General features: G+C 38.9%; 1 protein-coding gene across 3 annotated transcripts in view; it reads left to right on the top strand.

Annotated features, from left to right (window-relative positions):
- The first annotated feature begins 282 nt into the window (after positions 1-282).
- Smarcc1 (SWI/SNF related BAF chromatin remodeling complex subunit C1) overlaps positions 283-21749 on the top strand; it is a 148344-nt gene continuing 126877 nt past the window's right edge. For all 3 annotated transcript variants that reach the window (XM_076844895.2, XM_076844887.2, XM_076844904.1), the window contains exons 1-3: positions 283-474; positions 8451-8570; positions 19219-19304. In XM_076844895.2, coding sequence (XP_076701010.1) covers positions 283-474; positions 8451-8570; positions 19219-19304 — 398 coding nt within the window. The remainder of the gene's footprint in view (positions 475-8450; positions 8571-19218; positions 19305-21749) is intronic.

Raw genomic sequence — 21749 nt, 5'->3', positions numbered from 1 at the left:
TAGACGTACTCAGCAAGCCCCTGGAGAACTGACTCTACAGAGACAACAAGCAAATGGGCTCCCAGCGGTCCTAGGCGAGGGCAGAAAACGAAGGCGGAGCGTGCTTCCGCAGTTGCAGCGCGGGTACTACGTGTGCGCATGCGCGTGCTCGCTGCGGTTGCGGCGCCAGTGCCTGGGGGTGGAGCTTCCTCACCGGAAGGGGGCGGAGCGGCAGTCGAGCGCGCGGGTGCGGACGGGAAACCGCGAGGGCCGGGGTGGGTGGCGGGGCGACGGACGGCGACGATGGCCGCGGCAGCGGGCAGCGGGCCGGGGGCGACGGCGGGCGCAGGGGGTACAGGGGGCGCTGCGGCGGCCGCGGGCCTAGCCGCCTATCGGCGAAAGGACGGGGGCCCAGCCGGCAAGTTCTGGGAGAGTCCGGAGACGGTATCTCAGCTGGACTCAGTGCGCGTCTGGCTGGGCAAGCACTACAAGAAGGTGGGTGCGCGCGCCAGCCGGGGCCGCTGGGGCTGGGGCGGCGCGGCTCGGGCGTCCTCGGAGCCGCGCGGGACAACAAAGGCGGCGCCGCCCGCCACGCCCCCGCCGCCTCGCGCGGCCTGCTCCCGGCCTGCCGGGGGCAGGCGCTCCGGAGGGCGCGAACCTTCCCTTTTGTTAGCTCCTGGAGTGTGCCGAACGGGGTTCGTTAGAGACCGAGCTAGTGTGGTTGAAGCAGCCCAAGTTTTACTTAGCGACTGGGCTTCCCAGCGTGAGGTGAGGAAGGATTTGCTAAGGGACTGTGGACGAGTGACCTCGGAAGTTAATTACGTACGTTAGTAGCATGAACTGCATACAGTACTAAGGAGAACCTCAGGACTTAAAAAGTGACGGTTTCACTTAATTGTACTTTTGGGTGGTGTGTGGTGTGAGGTAAGATCGGTTGTATGAAATATGTTCTTCAATGAAGCCTTTCCCGGAGGACCCATTTATACCAGAACACCCTATTTCATGTTGCCTTTATTTTCTTAATAGTTATTTTTAATTTTTTTCACTGATTTGTTTCTCATACTTTGGAATGTGAGTTCTGCTGAATCAACGGATTGCAAGAGTTGTGACTTAAAGCGCTTGTTTATAACGTTTTCAGATTTACCCACGATGTAAATATTACAGGAATGACTGACTGTCTTAGATGGTGTAATAAAGTAGATAGCCCAAAACTCTCCGCTTGCAGATTTGAGGAGCACCGCTTCAGTTCTCTTCTTCCCCTACATAGAATTGGGGCAAAGGCTTTGTCAGGACTGTGTACTAGAAAGGGGTTGCCTTATAAGGTAGTACATCAATAAAAGTGGAGATAGCAGGCATGGTGGCACATTAAATCCCAGTGATTTGGAAGACTGAGGCAGGAGGATCTCAAGTTGAAGGCCAATCTCGGCAACTTAGTGGGCAAATCTCAGAAAATGAAAAGGCCCAGCTGCTTGGGAGGCTGAGACGGAAGGATGATGAGTTCAAAGCCAGCGTCAGCAATGGCAAGGCGTTAAGCAACTCAGACCCTGTCTCTAAATAAAATACAAAATAGGGCTGGGAATGTGGCTCAGTGGTTGAGTGCCCGGTGGCAATCAGAAATAAAAATAAAAATCAAAAAGCTCAGTGATAAAGTGTTCCTGGGTTTAATTCCCAGTACTGGAGGTGGGGCACATGGGAACAATATCACATTTATTTCAAATAGTTGTGAATTGCAGCTGCTGTGAAAATGCAGTAGAAATATTTAGTCAAAACTCATCCATTTGGATACCAAATAATAACAATATTAATAATTAGTAGAAATATAAGTCAAAACTAACCTGGTCTTTAAAACCTGAGGTATCATTAGCCTAGAACTCTATACATCAGCTTCATAGCCACTTCTTACTTAAACCTATCCAAATCTCAAAAGGATTATCTGAGCCTAAATATTTATTGAATGAATGAAAAGATAAGCTGGTATACAAACTTTTTTCATATAAGGTCTACAGTTCAGTGACCTGTCAATGTTTGACAGTTGTTAGGCATGGGTAGGGATCTTGGGTTCCTTTGATATTATGCTATGATATTTTCTTTCTTTTTTTTTTAAGTTGTTGATACCTTTATTTTATTTATTTGTATGTGGTGTGAGAATTGAACCCAGTGCTTCATGCATGCTAGGCAAGCACTCTACCACTGAGCCACAATCCCAGCCCCATGCTATAGTATTTTGAGGGACTATTCCTTTTTTTTTTTTTTTTTTAAAGAGAGGGGGGAGAGAGAGAGATAATTTTTTAATATTTATTTTTTAGTTATCGGCGGACACAACATCTTTGTTTGTACATGGTGCTGAGAATCAAACCCTGGGCCCGCTACCACTTGAGCCACATCCCCAGCCCCCGAGGGACTATTCCTTATCTGAAGTTTGAGGAAGTGAGAGACAATAATTATATTTTTAGGTACTTAGAGAGTTTTCCCCTTTTGAAATCAAATTTGGATCTATATATTTTTCTCATTTCCATATAAGTAGACAAGAATATTAATCTCTCTTATACAAGTGGTTATTTTTGTTGTGTAGTAACAGAGCTTCTGGAATTGCCTATGGAAACTGAATGTATACGAACCCCCGAACCCTATGGTGTTGGGCATTGAACCTAGGGGGTGCTCTACCACTAAACTACATGTCCAGCCACCCCCCACCCTTTTAAAATATTTTTTAGTTGCCAATGGATATTTTATTTTATTTATTTGTTTATATACAATGCTGAGGATTGAACCCAGGGCCTCACACATGCCAGGCAAGTGCTTTACCACTGAGCCACAACTCCAGCCCATGTCCAGCCCTTTTATTTTTTTATTTATTTATTTTTTTTATGAGACAGGGTATAGCTGGGAACAGTGGAAGCTGAGGCAGGAGGATCTCAAATTTGATGCCAGCCTCAGCAATTGAGCAAGGCCTTAAAGCAACTTTGTAAGACATTGTCTTAAAATTTTTTAAAAAAGGTCTGGGGATGTAGCACAAAATAAAGCACCCTAAGTTCAATCCCTAGTACCAAAAAAAAAAATAAACAACAATAACAAAAAAGCTTTAAAAGGGATGGGGATGTAGCTCAGTAGTGAAGGTCCTTGGCTTTAACCCCAGTACACAGGATTTCACTAAATGGCCTAGGCTAGCCTAGAACCTGTGATCATACTGCTTCTGCTTCCTGAGTTGCTGGGATTACAGACATGCTCCACTGTACCTAGTTTGTTAATTCTTTTAAATCATATTACTTTCAACCAATACTTTGGGTCTTAAATGTAGCTGTTTTTGTTTTGTTGCTGGGGAGGGCCTTTAGTAAAGAAAAAACTACTCAGAAGGCTCCTTTGAGTATGGAAGAATAGAGTGGGAAATGATAATAGTCATTTCTCTCTCTTCCAGTGCTCAGTGTGCATTGATCTGGGCCCCAATTTAAGAGGGTAGCTTTAGGCTTGGGTATCTTGAGATTTGTTTGGGTGGTGAAGAAATGGCTGTGAGGCTGGCGGACACATTTGACCCACAGTGTTGAGGTCTAGGCTAATGTTTCCACAGTTTTAGTTCCTCTGTGATCCCTGAGGCTTTCAAGTTAAAGTTAAGTTTGACTTGTATTTCTACTTTCTATATATATTGATGAGTTTGACTAAACATTTCTGTTGCATTTAATATTGCATTTTCAGAGCAGTTGCAATTTATAGACATCTCAACAATTATATGAAATAAATGTGACATTGCTAGTTCCATTTTCCCCCCAAAACTGGGGATTGAGCCCAGGAGCACTCTACCACTAAGCTATACCACCAGCCATTTTTATTTTTTATTTTGAGGTAGGGTCTAACTAAATCACCCAGGTTGGCCTTGAATTTGCAATCAGTTCTTCTGCCTCTGCCTCCTGTGTCACTGTGATTATAGGTATGTGCCACCATGCCTGCTAGCCCCATTTTTTTGATGTGTTTACTATTTATTCAGTGAACAATTGAGCATCTGCCTTATGTCAGGTACTTAAAACAACTCCCCAAAGTCAGGCATGGTGTTGAATCCCTGTAAACCCAGTGACTCAGGAGGCAGAGGCAGGAGGATCACAAGTTTGAGGTCAGCCTGGGCATTTAGTAAGACCCTGTCTCAAAAATAAAATTGAAAAAAAAGGGCTGGAGGTGTGGCTTAGTGGTAGAGGGCCTATGAGTTTAATCCCTAGTATCTCCCTGCCGGAAACCCCACAACTCAGGCATTGTGGTGTATGCCTATAATCCCACCTGTTCATGTTGATGAGGCAGGAGGATTGCAAGTTCCAGCCAAGCCTGGGGAATTTAGTGAGACCTAGTCTCAAAATTAGAAAAGAAAAATGATCTGGGGATATAGCACTGTGATAGAGTAGCTTTCATAGCATGCCTGAAGTACTGGGTTCAATCCCAGACTTCCTTAACTTTTTGCTTTTTTTTTGGTTCATGGGATCCAACTCAGGGCTTTACCCGTGTTAAGCAGGAGCTTAACATTGAGTTATACCACCAATCTTTGACTTTTGTATTATGATAAAATTTATTCATTTTGTTAAAACACTCCCCCATCCCACGTGATGCTAGAGGATCCAACCCCCTTGCTTCCTTCATGTGAGGCAAGTGCTCTGTGACTGAGATATAGCCACAGCCCCTAAAATTTATTTTTTCACTTAGATACATAATATCTGAAATGGATTTTTTTTTTTTTTTTTTTTAAAGGTCCAGTGATTCTTAAAGTGTGATTTCCAGGCCAGGAGTACCACCTGAGAACTTGTTCCTTGTTTGAAATGCAGTTTCTTGGGCCTGACCTATTGAATTAAAAATTCTGGGCATGGAGCTGATAATAGAAGATTCTGTTCCATGCTGAAATTTGAGAACCATAGTTATAGACTAACAGTTAACATCATCCATGTCTAATTAATGATGTGAAACTTGTTTCCACAGTTTTAGTTCCTCTTTGACATACATGCATCACTTTCTGACTATAAAGAAATAAATTTGTACAGAACACACCTTTTAAGTAATGTTGAAGGAAGTTAGGGTTTTTGTTTGTTGTTGTTGTTTTTGTTTTGGTACTGGGCATTGAATCCAGGGGTGCTTCACCACTTTTTTTTATTTTTTTTAATTTTTTACTTTGAGACAGGATCTTCCTAAGTTGCTGAAACTTGTAAGCGATCTTTCTGTCTTAGCCTACCAAGTCACTGGGATTATAGGTGTGCTGTATCATACCCTGCTAAAAGAAGCTTTTTATAATGATAAAAATGAATGGTTTAGAAAAGGGACAGGCAAAATTTTTCCATAAAAGGCCGGATAACAGGGCTGGGGTTGTGACTCAGAGGTAGAGTGCTTGCCCAGCATGTGTGAGGCCCTGGGTTTGATCCTCAGCACCCACATAAAAATAAATAAATAGGGGCCGGGGTTGTGGCTCAAGTGGTCGAGTGCTCGCCTAGCACGTGTGAGGCACTGAGTTTGATCCTCAGCATCACATAAAAATAAAGATATTGTGTCCACCTAAAACTAAAAAATAAATATTAAAATAAATAAATAAGTAAGTAAATAAAGGTATGCGTCCAACTACAACTAAAAAATAAATATAAAAAAAGGCCAGATAACAGCTACTTAAGACTTTGTTCACCCTCGTGTCTCACTTGCAGCTACTTTGCTGTTTCATGAAAACAGAAATTGATCATATGTAAATGAACGTGTTGTGTTTTAGTAAAACTTAGGGAAATTGAAATTTCAGTGTATTTTTCATATGTCAGGAAATAGTGTTTAGCCAGGTGTGATGGCTAATGCTGTAATTCTAGCAGCTCTGGTGGCTGAGGCAGTAGGATCACAAGTTCAAAGTGGGCCTCAGTAACTTGGGTCCTAAGCAACTCAGGGAAACCTTATCTCTAAATAAAATATAAAAAAGGGTTGGATGTGGTGGCGCATGCCTGTAGTCCCAGCAGCTCAGGAGGCTGAGGCAGAAGGATGGAGAGTTCAAAGCCAGCCTCAGTAAAAGCAAGGTGCTAAGCAACTGTAAGATCCTGTCTCTAAATAAAATACAAAATAGGGCTAGAGATTTTTCTCAGTGTTTGAGTGCCCCTGAGTTCAAACCCTGGTACCAAAAACAAACAAACAAATAAATTAGTTAATTAAAATTAAAAAGGACTGGGATTGTGGCTCAGTGTTTAAGAAATGGTATTTAAATTTTTTTCCCTCCAACCATCTAAAAATGTAAAAATCATTTTTAGCTTGTGGACACAGAAAACAGGCAGTTGACTGGATTCTGCTGACCTAAGGTCTAAAATACTTGACATAAAGTAAAGCATTTTAAGAAAATGCCAGCTTTCCAGAGATAATTGTCACACTAGCTATTTCATTTATAGTGGAAAACTAACACATCTCAACACATAAAAAATTTAAGAGTATACTATGGGCTGGGGATGTGGCTTAAGCGGTAGCACGCTCGTCTGGCATGTGTGCGGCCCGGGTTCGATCCTCAGCACCACATACAAACAAAGATGTTGTGTCTGCCGAGAACTAAAAAAAATAAAAAATATTAAAATTTTCTCTCTCTCTCTCTCTCTCTCTCTCTCTCTCTCACTCTTTCTAAAAAAAAAAAAAAAAAAGAGTATACTAAAAAGATTGCCCTTTTATATTATTCTGTGTCTTTGACAGTAGCACAAATTGAAAACTTGCAACTCAATGCCCAGTAATTGTAGACTCTGCAGCTGATGGTATTTTGTAATACATCAGTTAAAAATGTTTATAATAAGATGGTAAATTTCTAGCACTAAAAAGAAAAAAGTTATTTATTTATTTTTTGGTACTGGGGATTGAACCTAGAGGTGCTTAACCACTGACCACATCCCCAACCCTTTTTTATATTTTATTTAGAGACAGGGTCTTTCTAAGTTGCTTAGGGCCTCACTAATTTGCCGAGGCTGGCTTTGAAGATGCTTCTGCCTCAGCCTCCTGAGCCACTGAGATTACGGGTGCCTGGTGAAAAAGTTATTTTTTAACAACAGAAATATACCACATTAACCTTGAGATGTTGGATGGTATTTGAAAAGAGGTTTACTACTAGAAAGAAAAATTAAGTTGTTCCTTATCTTTTGTGAAACCAAAGTGGAAACATAGCTCTTTTTTTTTAAATTTTTATTATTGGTTGTTTAAAACATTACATAATTCTTGACAATCTGTATACGGGGTAAAAATCTGAGTTCATAACCCACTTAAATCAAATGTATGAAATATGATATATGTCAAGAAACATAGCTCTTTTTCCTGCTCAAAATTGGAGGTTTTATGTAGGCGTGATGGTGCATATCTGTAATTCCAGTGACTTGGGAGGCTGAGACAAGAGGATCACAAGTTCAAAGCCAGCCTCAGCAAATTAATGAGACCCTAAGTAACTTAGCAAGACCCTGACTCAAAATAGAAAACAAATGAAAAGGTATACGGTGTATTTAAAAGAAGGTATTAGCTGAAGACACAAGCCTGTCTGTCATCCTAGCTACTGGAGAGGCTGAGGTGGAAGTTTCACAGATTTGAGACCAGCCTAGAAAATTTTGCGAGGCCTTGTTTCAAAATAAAAGAGTCTGGGAAGTGGCTAATGATGGAGTGTTTGCCTAGCATGTGCAGGGCTCTAGATTCAATTTTTAGTACCACCAAAAAACAAATGAAGGTTTTCAACTTTTTCTTCTTTTCTTGTCCCTCTTCCCCCTCCCAGTATTGGGGATTGAACTCAGCCTAGCATTTAGCTATATTCTCAGCCCTTTTTATTTTATTTTATTTTATTGGTAGTGTAAGTAGTTAAGTGTTATACCACCACCATCTCTCTCTCTCTCTCTCTTTTTTTTGGTGCCAGGGATTTAACCTAGGGGCACTTAACCACTGTGCCACATCTCCTGTTCTTTTTTTTTCCTTTTTTGTAATTTTGAGACAGGGTCTCTATAATTTGCTTAGAGCCTCTTTGAAATGCTGAGTCTGGTCTCAAAGTTTCGATCTTCCTGCCTCAACCTCCCAAGTTGCTGGGATTATAGGCATGTACCACCACACCTGATTTTTCCAGTTCGTTCTTTCTATCTGTCTATCTTTCTATCTATCGGGTACCAGGGATTGGACTCTGGGGCACTCAACCATTGAGCCATATCCCCAGCCCTATTTTGTATTTTATTTAAAGACAGGATCTCACCGAGTTGCTTAGCACCTTACCATTGCTGAGGCTGGCTTGAACTATGGAGCCTCTTGCCTCAACCTCCTAAGCCACTGGGATTACAGGTGTGTGACATCACGCCCAGGCCAGTTTTATTTTAAGTACTCACAGATGTGTGTTTTTTAAGTCTCTTTAAAGCAGAGAGCATGTCTCACATATTAAATTTGCCACAATACCAGTGCTTTGGAGGTATTAGAGAGTGATTGACTTTATTTTTTTCATGAAATGTACCAGTTCTTTAATCTCTTTCTTTTCCTTGCAGTATGTTCATGCAGATGCTCCTACCAATAAAACTCTGTCTGGACTTGTGGTACAGCTTCTCCAGTTCCAGGAAGATGCCTTTGGGAAGCATGTCACTAATCCGGCTTTCACCAAACTCCCTGTAAGTATTTCAGCTTACTATGGTGTAATCTTTAGTTTTAATTTTTTGCAGTATGGAGTATTAAAATCGAAACCAGGGTGTTCTACAAATGATATACATCCCTAGCACTTTTTCTTTTGAGACAGGGTCTTGCTAAGTTGACTAGACTAGTCTTGAACTTGTGATCCTCCTGCCTCAGCCTTCTGTAGCTGGTATTATAGGGTTCACCACACCTATCCTGGTGGCATCTTTGGTTTCCATATCCTTGGTTGTAGCCCAGAGCTCATTTCCTTTTCTGCTGTCAGCTTGTAGAATAAAATAAGGACTCTCAATGGAATTTCAGCTGTAGTGTATTTCTACTTTTCAACTATTGGAAGCTTCTTTTTTAGGGGTGATTTAATATTTGCGTTAAACACTGCAACAATCATTAAAAAGGCTTACCTTAATAATTTACAGTTATAGTTTCCTGATATCTCTGCTTTACCATTTAGACCCTTCTTTTTCCTGATTGAATTCTTATCGCTAGGGTCCTATTTTGTGTTTTTGTTTTGTTTTGTACTGGGGATTGAACTCAGGGACACATGACTATTAAGCCACTTCCCCAGCCCTATTTTGCATGCATATTTATTTATATATTTATTTATAGAAAATATTTATTTTTTAGTTGTAGTTGGACATAATACCTTTATTTAATTTATTTACTTTTATGTGGTGCTAAGGATCGAACCCAGGGCCTCGCACGTGCTAGGCGAGCACTCTACCAGCCCCTATTTTGTATTTTTATTTAGAGACAGAGTCTCACTGAGTTGCTTAGTACCTTGCAGTTGCTGAGGCTAGCTTTGAACTTGCGATCCTCACTGGGATTATAGGCATGCACCACTGCACCTGCCTTGGGATTTTTTTTTTTTAATATTTAATTTTTAGTTGTAGTTGTCAATACCTTTATTTATTTTTATGTGGTGCTGAGGATTGAACCCAGGGCCTCACATGTGCTAGGTGAGCACTTTACCGCTAAGCCACAATCCCAGTCCCCTGGCTTGGGTTTTTTAATTTAAGAGATGGGTTCATGCTGTGTTGCCCAGGCTGGTCTTGAACTCCTGGTTTCAAGGGGTCCTCCTGCTTCCACTTCCTAAGTGCTGGGATTACAGGTATATGCTACCTTGCCACACTATTTTATGGAATTTTTATATATTGTCAGTGGGAAACCTTCTGACTTGTGAGAATACAATTCTTTTGTTCTTTTTTTTTTTTTTTTAAAGAGAGAGGGGGAGAGAGAGAGAATTTTTTAATATTTATTTTTTAGTTATCGGCAGACACAACATCTTTGTTTTGTATGTGGTGCTGAGGATCGAACCTGGGCCGCACGCATGCCAGGCGAGCGCACTACCGCTTGAGCCACATCCCCAGCCCCTCTTTTGTTTTTAAAATTGGTTCATTTTTAAATTTTTTCTTGTAGTTAACTCTTTCCTGCACACTGCCCCCTTGCATTGGGTAAAATGCAGGATCTCTCAGGTGCTAAACAAGTACTTTTACTATTTTTTTAATATATACATAATTTTTTTTAGCTGTCTATGAACCTTTATTTATGTATATGTGGTGCTGAGATTCAAACCCAGTGCCTCACACATGCCAGTCAAGTGTTCAACCATTGAGCCACAGCTCAGCCCATACTCTTATGATTGAGCCCCCCCGCTTTTTTGGGGGGGGTACCAGGGATTGGACTCAGGGACTCAGGGACATTTAACCACTAAGCCACATCCCTGCCCTATATTTTATTTAGAGACAGGGTCTCACTGAGTTGCCTAGGGCCACATTTTGCTGAGGCCGGCTTTGAACTGTTGATCCTCCTGCCTCAACCTCCCAAGCTGCTAGGATTATAGGCTTGCGCCACCGCACTCGGCTATTGAGCCCTTTTCTAAACTTTATTTTGAGACAGGGTCTTACTGAGTTGCCCATGCTGGCCTCAAACTTGAAATTCTCCTGCCCTAGCCTCCCAGTTGTCTCAGATCATAGTCATGCACCAACAGGCCTTGCACAACTGATACTTTGATAGTTTGAGCTGGTGATAAGTAGTGGATTATACTTTATTTCCTTTTAAGATTTGTGACTTTTGTTGCTTTTGTAGAGAGAAAAATCTGGCATTACTATTTATTTCCCTGTTTTTTATATTATCTTTGAAATTTTTTCTTTTTGTGGTGCTGGGGATCAAACCCAGGGCTTCACACATGCTAAAGACGCTCTCTACCTCTGAGCTACACCTCAACTTCCCCAATTGTTGAGATTACAGGTATGAACCACTAGCCCTGGCTAGTGATTAAATATCCATCACTAGGATATTTAACTCCTGGGAAACAAACCATTTATTTCCAGACTTTAAAGACTAGAAAAAACATTTTTAGGCATAAGCCATAATTAAAAATAATTCATGGCTTAGTGCCAGTGGGACCGGATGTACTTCTTTTCCTCTCAAAATAGTGCTTAAAATCTTCCTGAATGAAGCACCTTGGGAGACTGAACCAGGAAGATTGCAAGTTTGAGGCTAGTCTCAACAATTTAGCAAGGCTCTAAGCAATTAGTGAAACCTGTCTCAAAATAAAGTATAAAAGGGACTGGTTGCTGGGATTGTGGCTCAGTGGTAGAGTGCTTGCTTACTGTGTGTGAAGCACTGGGTTTGATCCTCAGCACCTCATAAAAAAATAAATGAATAAAATAAAGTTATTGTGTCCATCTACAACTAAAAATATTTTTTAAAGGGGGATGGTTTTCCTGGGTATGGTGTTGCATGCCTATAATTCCAGCCGCTGAGAGGCTGAGACAGGATTGCGAGTTCAAAGCCAGCCTCAGCAAAAGCAAGACACTAAGCAACTCAGTGAGACCCTGTCGCTAAATAAAATAGAAAATAGGGCTGGGGAAGTGGCTTAGTGGTTGAGTGCCCCTTTCAATCCCTGGTATCAAAAAAAGAAAAAAAAATTGTAAGCTACTATGCTGGTATATACTTGTACTTCCCATTACTTAGGCTGAATCAGGAAAATCCTTTGAGCCCAGCCAAGGCAACATAGTGACACCTTGACTCTTTTTTTTTAAAGAGAGAGGTGAGAGAGAGAGAGAGAGAATGAGAATTTTTAATATTTATTTTTTAGTTTTCGACAGACACAACATCTTTGTTTGTATGTGGTGCTGAGGATCGAACCCGGACCGCACGCATGCCAGGCGAGCGTGCTGCCGCTTGAGCCACATCCCCAGCCCCAACACCTTGACTCTTGAAACATACATATATACAAAGCTAATTTATTAAGTTAATACAAGTTTTAGTACTATTTTTTGTAATGTAAGATTGATTATATTGATTAACATTGTAATTTTCTTTGAATTAACAATCTTCTTTTTTAGTTGTATATGGACACAATATCTTTATTTACTTATTTTTATGAGGTGCTGAAGATTGAACCCAGTGCCTCACAGGTGCTAGGCAAGCACTCTTACCACTGAGCCACAACCCCAGCCCTGAATTTAGTTTTTAATTCATAAGAAGAAACATAAAAATAATACATATTAGTGGAGTTGTATGTGGTGTTTTCATACATAGGTACATTGTGTAATGTTTAACTTAAGCTCATTTTTTATGTTCTTTTGGTCATTGTTTACTTTTAAGGTCTTTTTGATTTTGCTGCTATATAATTTGCATTTAACTGTGTCTAGGTGTAGGTTATTTTATATACTATAAATAACATTTCTTAGTACTGATGTGTTCCTTGAACATAATAATTTATGTCCTTGCCACAAATTTTAAGTTTTATTCTTCTTTCAATGTTCATATGTCCAATAGCCTGAATGATATTTGTTTTTATTTGATTTTAATTTTATTTGTGTAGGAGTTACATATATCTCAAATGTTTCTATTTTGTATTATCTTTGATCATTTTTATATATTACTGATTTTTATTTTGGGGGGACAGTATTGAGGATTGAACCCAGGGGCACTTTACCACTAAGCTACATTCCCAGTCCTCTCATTATTTACCTATTTATTTATTTATGCATTTATTTTTGTGGTGCGGGGGGATTGAACCCAGGGCCTCGTGCATGTGAGGCGAGCACTCTACCAGCTGAGCTATATACCCAGCCCTTGTTTATTTTTTTAGTTTGAGACATGGTCTCACTAAGTTCCAGAGGTCTTGATAAGTTGCTGAGATTGGCCTTGAACTTAATATCCTCGAGCCTTAGCCTCCCTGGTTGCTGGGATTACAGGCATGCATTATTGTGCCTGGCTTATACATTACTAATTTTATTTTATTTTATTTTATTTAGAGAGAGAGAAAAAAAAATTTTTAATATTTAATTTTTTACTTTTTAGTGGACACAACATCTTTATTTTTTTTTATGTGGTGCTGAGGATTGAACCCAGCACCCCACGCGTGCCAGACGCTACCGCTTGAGCCACATCCCCAGCCCCTACGTTACTAATTTTAATAAGCACTTTTTTCCTATTACCTGAATATTTTGTATTTTGTATCCAACCTTTTTTTTTTTTTTGTGCCAGGGATTGAACCCAGGGGTGCTTAACTACAATGCCACATCTCACCCCTTTTTATTTTTTATTTTGAGACAGGGTTTCAGTAAGTTGCTTAGGACCTCAATAAATTACTGAGGCTGGCCTTGAACTTGAATTCCTCCTGCCTTAACCTCCCAAGCTACTGGGATTACAGGCATGCATCATCATGTCTGGTGGTTCTAATCTTATTTTATGTTTTATCTCTTTATAATCACTTAATATTTTGTTTCTGGTTCTTTGAAATTTGGTAATCTTGGTTGAGAGCTAGTTCTTACTTTACTTCAGTTATTTTTATTTGTTTATTTTCTTTGAAATTATGGGAGGCCATCCTCGCATGTGATTTGAGTTATCACCCTGACTGGGTGAGAGGTGCTTAGACATAGCAGTGTCAGAGCCTTCCTCACCCTTTCCCAGGCGGTGTGCCTGGCCACTGACCTGAAGACCCAATCGCTGGCCCTGACCTTGGGATGTTGCCTCCCTTAACCTTCATTGGATGGGATTTTCCCTTGAATTTTTTGTTCCCCAATAAAAGCTCACTCCCTGGCGTGCACTCCCTCTCTCTTGCTAGCCTCTTCTGTATTAGGTGTATTAGGCATTAGGTGGCTGGAGGCGGGATCTAGGAGAAGCTGTCTCGGGGCTGGGAATAAAGGTAATGAGAGTCTGTCTCTTTAATTAAAACTCACTAGCAATTTCTTAGGCATCAAACCTTCTTTTATGAAGCTCGTGCTGGTCGTGTGGCAGATGAAATGAGGTCTGTGTTGCCCAGGCTGGCCTCAATTTTTGCCTGGGCTCAAGCAGTTAGCCTCCTGCTTTACCCTCCCCAATATTCAGCACATGGTGTGTGTCTACTGTACTGGGCTAAGTAGTTAGTTCCTTAAGGTACTTCAGAGGACTTCTACTCTTAAGCATGTCGTTCCCAGGCTAAGTGATTAATGTTAAGTTTCAAACAAATTATCTTGAGATGGAAACTCTTTTCCTCCTTTGTTATTGGCAAGGCAGATTTATTTTTTATTGCCTATCTTTTCCCTAATGGTTCCACTTATTGAAACTCTTGGATTTATATACATGTGGAGGCAATTGTATTAGTTCCAATGCTCTCCCTTGTTTTGGTCTAAGTTCTCATTTCTTGTCTTGGCACAGACAGTAAAATCCTCACCTTTAGGAAATCAAGAGTGAAGGCCAGGCATGGTGATGCACTGGAGTAATTCCAGGAGGATCCCAAGTTCAGCCCAGCCTGGGCTATTTAGCATCATCCCAACTTGAAATTTTAAAAAGTAAAATGGAACAGGATCATATTTTTTACCACAAAAGATCACTATTTTGACTTTGAATTGTTTTGTTTTTTTCCCTCCTCTTTGATTTTTGCCCCTACAGGTTTGCTTTATTTCTAGGTTTTTTAGCTGCTCATTTAAAATGTCTGGACTAGAGATGTGATTCAGTGGTAACATGCTTGCTTAACATGTGTAAGGCCCTGACTTGATCCCCAATATTGCTCAGCCCTCAAAGAAAGTTGATGGAAAGTCAGTTGCCATATATCCAACATTTCTAGTTGTTTGTAGTGGTGAGGTTTTATTGTTATTTAATCTGTCATATGGCTGGAATCAGAAATACTTCTATCATTTGTAGAATTTTTGTCAGTCTTAAGCATATAAATGGAAATGATATAATTTTTTGGATTTAGTATCTGTTGAGGAATTGAGTATAAATTGTATATAAGTGTCTTGTTCTATTCCGTTCAATATATATTTCTCAGTAGCATGGATCTTAGGTTTTGTTTTGTTTTGGTACTGGGGATTGAATTCAGAGGCATTTTACCACTAAATTAATATCCCCAGTCCTTTTTAATAATTTTTAAATTTTTGATGTGCATTTCTCTTATTGCTAGCGATGATGAACATTTTTTTATATATTTGTTGATTGATTGTATATCATCTTCTGAGAAGTGTCTGTTCAGGTCCTTGGCCCTTTATCAATTGGGTTATTTGTTTTTTTGGTGTTTAGCTTTTTGAGTTCTTTATATGCCCTAGAGATTAGTAGTCTATCTGATGTGTGAAGGGTAAAAGGGTAAAAATTTGCTCCCAAGATGTAACTATTCTAAGATTTTATCTCACTACAGTCAGAATAGCAGCTATTATGAATACAAATAACAGGGCTGGGGATATGGCTCAAGGGGTAGCGCACTCGCTTGGCATGTGTGCGGCCCAGGTTCGATCCTCAGCACCACATACAAACAAAGATGTTGTGTCTGCCAAAAACTAAAAAAAATAAATATTAAAAAATTTTTTTAAAATTGCATATATACACAATGGAATATTAGTCAGCAATAAAAGAGAATAAAAACATGGCATTTGCAGGTAGCCAATCCCAAAAAACCTAATGCTGAATATTTTTTCTGATTTAAGGAGGCTGATTCATAGTGGGGTAGGGAGAGGGAACATGGGAAGAGTAGATGAACTCTAGATAGGGCAAAAGGGTAGGGAGGGGAAGGGAGGGGGCATGGGATTAGAAGTTATGGTGGAGTGTGATGGACATAATTATCCAAAGTACATGTATGAAGACATGAATTGATATGAATATACTTTGTATACAACCAGAGATATGAAAAATTTGTGCTCTATATATGTAATATGAATTGTAATGCATTCCACTGTCATAAGTAAAAAATTAATAAAAGAATTCAAAGTGGAAAAAATAATTTGTGAATTTTTTATGTATTTATTTATTTATGTTAAAAACTTTTTAAAATTATCAGTAGACTTTTATTTATATGTGGTGTTGAATCAAACCCAGCACCTCACGTGCTAGGCAAGCACTCTACCATTGAGCTATAACCCCAGCCCTGTATTTATTTTTTAATTTTTTGGGAGGTACCAGGGGTTGAACTCAGGGGCACTCAACCACTGAGCCACATTCCCAGCCCTATTTTGTATTTTATTTAGAGAAGGGGTTTCAGTTGCTTAGAGCCCTGCAGTTGCTGAGGCTGTCTTTGAACTCTTGAGCCTCTCGAGCCACTGGGATTACAGCCGTGCCTGGCTTTATTTGTTTTTAATTTTATTTTGTTTATTTATTTATTTGATCTACTTAATTATACATGATAGTAGAATGCATTTTGATTCCTTGTACGCAAATGAAGCACAACTTTTCAATTCTCTGGTTGTACTGTATTTGTTTTTTAGACAGGGTCTCCCTAAATTGCTCCCTAAATTGCCTCCAACAGTGTCTTATTCAAATCTGTAATATTTAGCAGAGTCCCTGAAAATGTAGATACTATAAGAATTTTCTCAAAAATTCAATTATATTGAAGCCACTTAAGAAAACAGATGTAGCTGGGCCATGTCTGTAATCCCAGTAAATTTAGGAGGTTGAAGCAGGAGGATCACAAGTTTGAGCCAGCCTCTGCAATGTAGGGAGGCCTGAAGTAATTTAGGGAGACATGTCTCAATGTAACTCACTGTTAAAATGCCTTTGGATTTTATTCATTTAATTTTAAAATCTCTTTGGAATTCATTCATTCCCTCATTTAAAAAAAAAGGTAACGTTTTATTCTTGTTCACAATTCAGATGAATCAGTTGTTTCAATGATACAATAGTGATATGCATGTATGGTTGAAAGAGGATATTTAAGCCCATCTAGGTATTCAGAGAAGACTTTTGTTGAAATGAGTCTCATTCTCTTCTAGTAAACCTATTGCTATAATTTTTTTTTGTACTTGATTAGTGAAACAAGTACCTTTGACATATTCATGAGTTTCTCTCTTAAATACTTGTGTATTTTCCCAGCTAAATAACAAGTTGTCAGAGGATAAGAATTGCACTCAAATATTTGATTAGGAATCTAAAGCAGCTCTTGGGATGTACTAGGTATAGTGTTGGGCAAAAAGTAGGAACTCAAAAACCCATGTATCTAAAAATGACAGGATATCCAGGCAAACTTGGAGAGTTTATTTATCATCTTATTTGGAGGAGTTCATCTTCATAATTGTTAACATTTTTTATTTTAAAAAGTATCATTGCCGGGCATTTGGTGCACTCCTGTAATCCCAGTGATTTGGGAGCCTGAGGCAGGAGTATCACAAGTTTAAGGCCAGCTTCAGCAGTTTAGCTAGGCCCTAAGAAACTAATCAGAAACCGTCTTAAAATATAAAAGGGATTAGGATGTAGCTCAGCAGTAGAGTGACTGTGGGTTCAATCCTCAGTACCAAAAAAAAAAAAAACAACTTTATTTATTTTTCATTGTAGTAAAATACAACATAAAATCTACCATTTTAATATTCATTTATATTTTTTACAGTGGTGGGGATTGAACTCACACCTTGAGTATGCTAGGCAAGAACTCTACCACTGAGCCACACCCCTAATTCTTCCCTTAGTAATTCATTGGTATTAAGTACATTTATATCATCATACAATCACTATCACCACTGTCCAGCTCTAGAACTTTCTGTGTGTGTGGTACTACAGATCTAACAACCCAGGTTTACTTTTACCACTGAGCTACATCTCCATCCCAGCCTCTTTTTTATATTTTAATCTTTTATTTTGAGACAGGGTCTCACTAAGATGCAGAGACTGGGCTTGAACTTTGTTTGCCCAAACTGAAATTCTGTACTCGTTAAACAGTAACTGGCATTCCTTCCTCCTCTCTTTCTTTCTTTTTTTAAATTCTTTTTCTTTTTAGTTGTTGTTGGACCTTTAATTTATTTATTTTTATGTGGTGCTGAGGATTGAACCCAGTGCCTCACACATGTTAGGCAAGTGCTCTACCACTGGGCTACAACCCTAACCCTCCTTCCTCCTTCTGACCCTACTTGTTGTCTGTCTTCTTAATGTTCTTCTGAAATTTTTTTTTTTTTGATAGTTTTCAAAGAAAGAAAAAAAAAACATGATGAACTTATAATAACATTTCATGTTTCGTTGCGTTTTGTTTTTTTTTTTTAGATTTTTAAAATCTATTTCTTAGTTTTTGGCAGACACAACATCTTTTTTTTTTTTTTTGTATGTGGTGCTGAGGATTGGACCCAGGCCTCACGCATGCCAGGTGAGCGTGCTACCGCTTGAGCCACATCTCCAGCCCAAACTTTCATCTTATTTAGCCTATTTGATGCTCAGTTTATATTCAGTTCTTACTTATATAGAACTCAACATTTGATTTGAGCTGTATTTTTATGTTCCATAATATGCAAATCTCAATTTCTCTTTCCTCTCTTTGTTGTGGTGGCTCTGGGAATTGAACCCAAGGCCTCACACATACTATACAATTGCTCTAGCACTGTGTTACTTCCCCAGCCCTTTTAAAATAGTTTTACTGGTTTTGACTATAAACTTAAATATAGTTTAATGAAAATTACACTGTTTTGCTTTTCTTTTTTTTTTTTCTCCCTTTCTTTCCCCTGTTCTCTCTTCTTCCCTCCTTTTGATGGAACTAGGGCCTTCCTTGTATGTATTATTCAAACAACCTAGGTTTACTTTTACCACTGAGCTGCATCCTAAGCCCTCTGCTGTGTTTTAGTGGTTGATAAAATATTATAATTGAGGAACTAGGGAGAGAGCCCAGTGGTAGAATACTTGCTTAGCATGCACAGGGCCCTGGGTTCAATCTGTACTATTGTCAAACAAACTAAAATCTAAATGAAGAAAAATTTATTGATATACTAATGTTTCTTATACAGGAAAATTACTGTTGAGTTTTGTATAACTGGAGTTTTATAAATTAAAAAAATATAAATTCAAAATTTAACACTGCAGTATCTAGTTAATTATTTTTTTCCTTTAGTACAATCATATTTCCTTTTGAAACACTTTATGTCTTTTTTGGGGGTAGGAGGCTTTACTGATGATCAAACACAGGGCCTCATGCATGCTAATGCGTGTGTGTGTGTGTATTTTAACTCTTGCTTTCACAACTCTATTCAAAGAGAAATATTAATATATTTAAAAAGTAATCTTTTTAAGTTTACTTTCAGAAACATTTTATAAATCAGTTTTTTTTAAGAAAGCATTTAAGAAGGTTTATTAAACTGACAGTCATTTATATCTTTGAGTTTCTAAAACTTAGAATCCAGACATGAGTAATTTTGTCAGAATCTTTATTTGTAATGTAATTTGTATCATTTTTAGGCAAAATGTTTCATGGATTTCAAAGCTGGAGGCACCTTGTGTCATATTCTCGGGGCTGCTTACAAGTATAAAAACGAACAGGGATGGTAAGTTTTTGTATTTATTTGTATGGCTTGATGTGATATTTAAATTAATGTTTCATTCTGTTCTTTTGATTGGTGCTAGAGAATACTATAAACATTATGATTAAGTGTAAAAGCAAGTTATGTCTTATCAAGAGCCTTATTTTTTTTCCTGAATCCTAGAAAAATACCAAACAACTATTGCATTTATTAGGCAAAAAAAAAAAAATTTTTTTCTGTGTGGTTACGGATCAACTCAGGGTTTTATGCTTGCTAGGCAGTCTACCACCAGGCCATATACCCAGGCCTAAGTTACTACCCCCCCCCCATTTTTTTATTATAGTTGGACATGATGTTGGGATTTGTTGTTACATACTCATAGGTGCACATAATATAACAATATAATTTGGCCAGTATCATTCCCCAGTATTTTTGCTTTCCTTCTCTTCCTTCCCTCCTTTTCCTCAACTCTACTGATCTCCCTTTGATATTCATGAGACCCTCGTCTTTTCTTTGGTATTTTGATGGGAATTGCATTGAATCTGTTTATTGCTTTCTGTAGTATGGCTTTTTTTTTGTACAGGGGATTGAACTCAGGGTACTCAACCACTAAGCCACATCCCCAGCCCTGTTTGGATTTTATTTGGAGACAGGGTCTCACTGAGTTGCTTAGCACCTCCCTATTGCTCAGGCTGGCTTTGAACTCACAATACTCCTATCTCAGCCTCCCAAGCCACTGGGATTACAGTCATGCACCTATCTCCTATCTCAATAGTATGGAGATAGCTATTTTAATAATATTAATTCTGCCTATCCATGATCATGTAAGGTCTTTATAAGTTGTTTCTTTTTTTAATATTTATTTTTTTAATTGTAGTTGGACACAATACCTTTATTCCATTCATTTAGTTTTATGTGGTATTGAGGATGGAACCCAGGGCCCCGCATGTACTAGGGAGCACTCTACCTCTGAGCCACAATCCCAGTCCCTCTAAGTTACTTCTTATACATAATTGAATATAGATAACAAATAGGTGTACATTATTAGCAAATTAGAAGGTACACTCACTGTGAATGTTTTAGTGTGTGTTATGAATTTCTAAGGTACATTGTATTCAAAGCTAGTAGTTAGCATAGCTGCTACTAAGCTACATCCCCAGCCCAGTTTTAATGACTTCTGGTGGCCTTGGTTTTAGCTATATGTGCTAACTGGGTGCCAGGGTTTTTTAGCTGCCTTCTTCATACAAAGCTTCTTGCTGACTTTGGACACTTCCCTCACACAAGTGTTCTCCTGTACTGTTATCCATAGCTATTGTTATTCCATAGCTCAAGGGCATTTTTGTTTGCCCAACTGAAGTTTATGTATATGATCATCAGTTGGACTACCTGGTAATTACTGGCACATTTGTAAAGAGACTGCAGATTGATTTAAGTTTTGAAGTACCTAAATATACCCTCCCCTCTTTTTTGGCAATAATGGGGATTGAACACGGGGCTAAGTAAGCACTCTAACTCTAAGTTACATCTCCAGCTCTTTTTAAAAATTTCATTTTGAGACAAGGTCTTGTTCATTCTGACCTCTACCTTGAAATCTTTCTGCATCAGCCCCCTGAGTAACTGGGATTACAGGTGTGCACTATCAAGCCCTGCTTTGGTGTCTGTCTTATAAGTTGAGAAGACTTATCTATTGTACTATCATATTTAAAAAACTGCCTCCTGTGAGCTGTGGTTGTGGCTCAGTGGTAGAGTGCTTGCCTAGCATGTGTGAGGCACTGGGTTTAATCCTCAGCACCACATAAAAATAAATAAAATGAAGGTATCCTGTCCATCTACAAACTAAAAATATATTTTAAAAAACCTGCCTCCTGTGTGAATATAATTTTTTCAACTTATAGTAGACCCCTTTCTTTCCTTATACAGATACCATTTCCAGGCTCTAATTATCTCTGTGCAGTTAACTGCCCTTTTGGAGTGTGACATACTTGACCATCTTCTGGGGATGGTCTCTAGCATTTTTTTTAGCTTGCCATCTTCATTCAAAGCTTCTTACTGATTTTGGTCACTTCCCCCACACAACTGTTCTCCTGTATTGTTAACTTGTTCCACAGCTCAAGGGCATTTTTGTTTGCCTTATATAAGTTTACTTCTGTACCCCTTTCCCAAGTCTATTCAAGACAACTAACCCTCTCCTGAGATAAGGACTTTAATCACTTCTCATCAGGTCCCACCTCCCATTAGTGTTGCACTAGAATTGTTTCTCATACATGAGCTTTGGGGACACAATCGTCACCAAATCATGTTCTAATAGTACTAATTTATAGGTCTAAAAGTGTATTGATGGTGTGCCCTATCCCCATTTACTAGCCACCAGAGTATTTGTTGGTATTTTATATTTGCTTATGTTTTGATCTTTGCCTGAGATAGTTTAAAAATATTTTGTAATTATACCCTTCATTTGCATTTCTATGG

This window comes from Callospermophilus lateralis, chromosome 1 (genome assembly GCF_048772815.1).
Source record: "Callospermophilus lateralis isolate mCalLat2 chromosome 1, mCalLat2.hap1, whole genome shotgun sequence".
In the NCBI taxonomy this organism is placed as follows: domain Eukaryota; kingdom Metazoa; phylum Chordata; class Mammalia; order Rodentia; family Sciuridae; genus Callospermophilus; species Callospermophilus lateralis.
The sequence above is the reverse complement of the archived record's forward strand: the minus strand, read 5'-3'. Positions and strand labels throughout refer to the sequence as shown.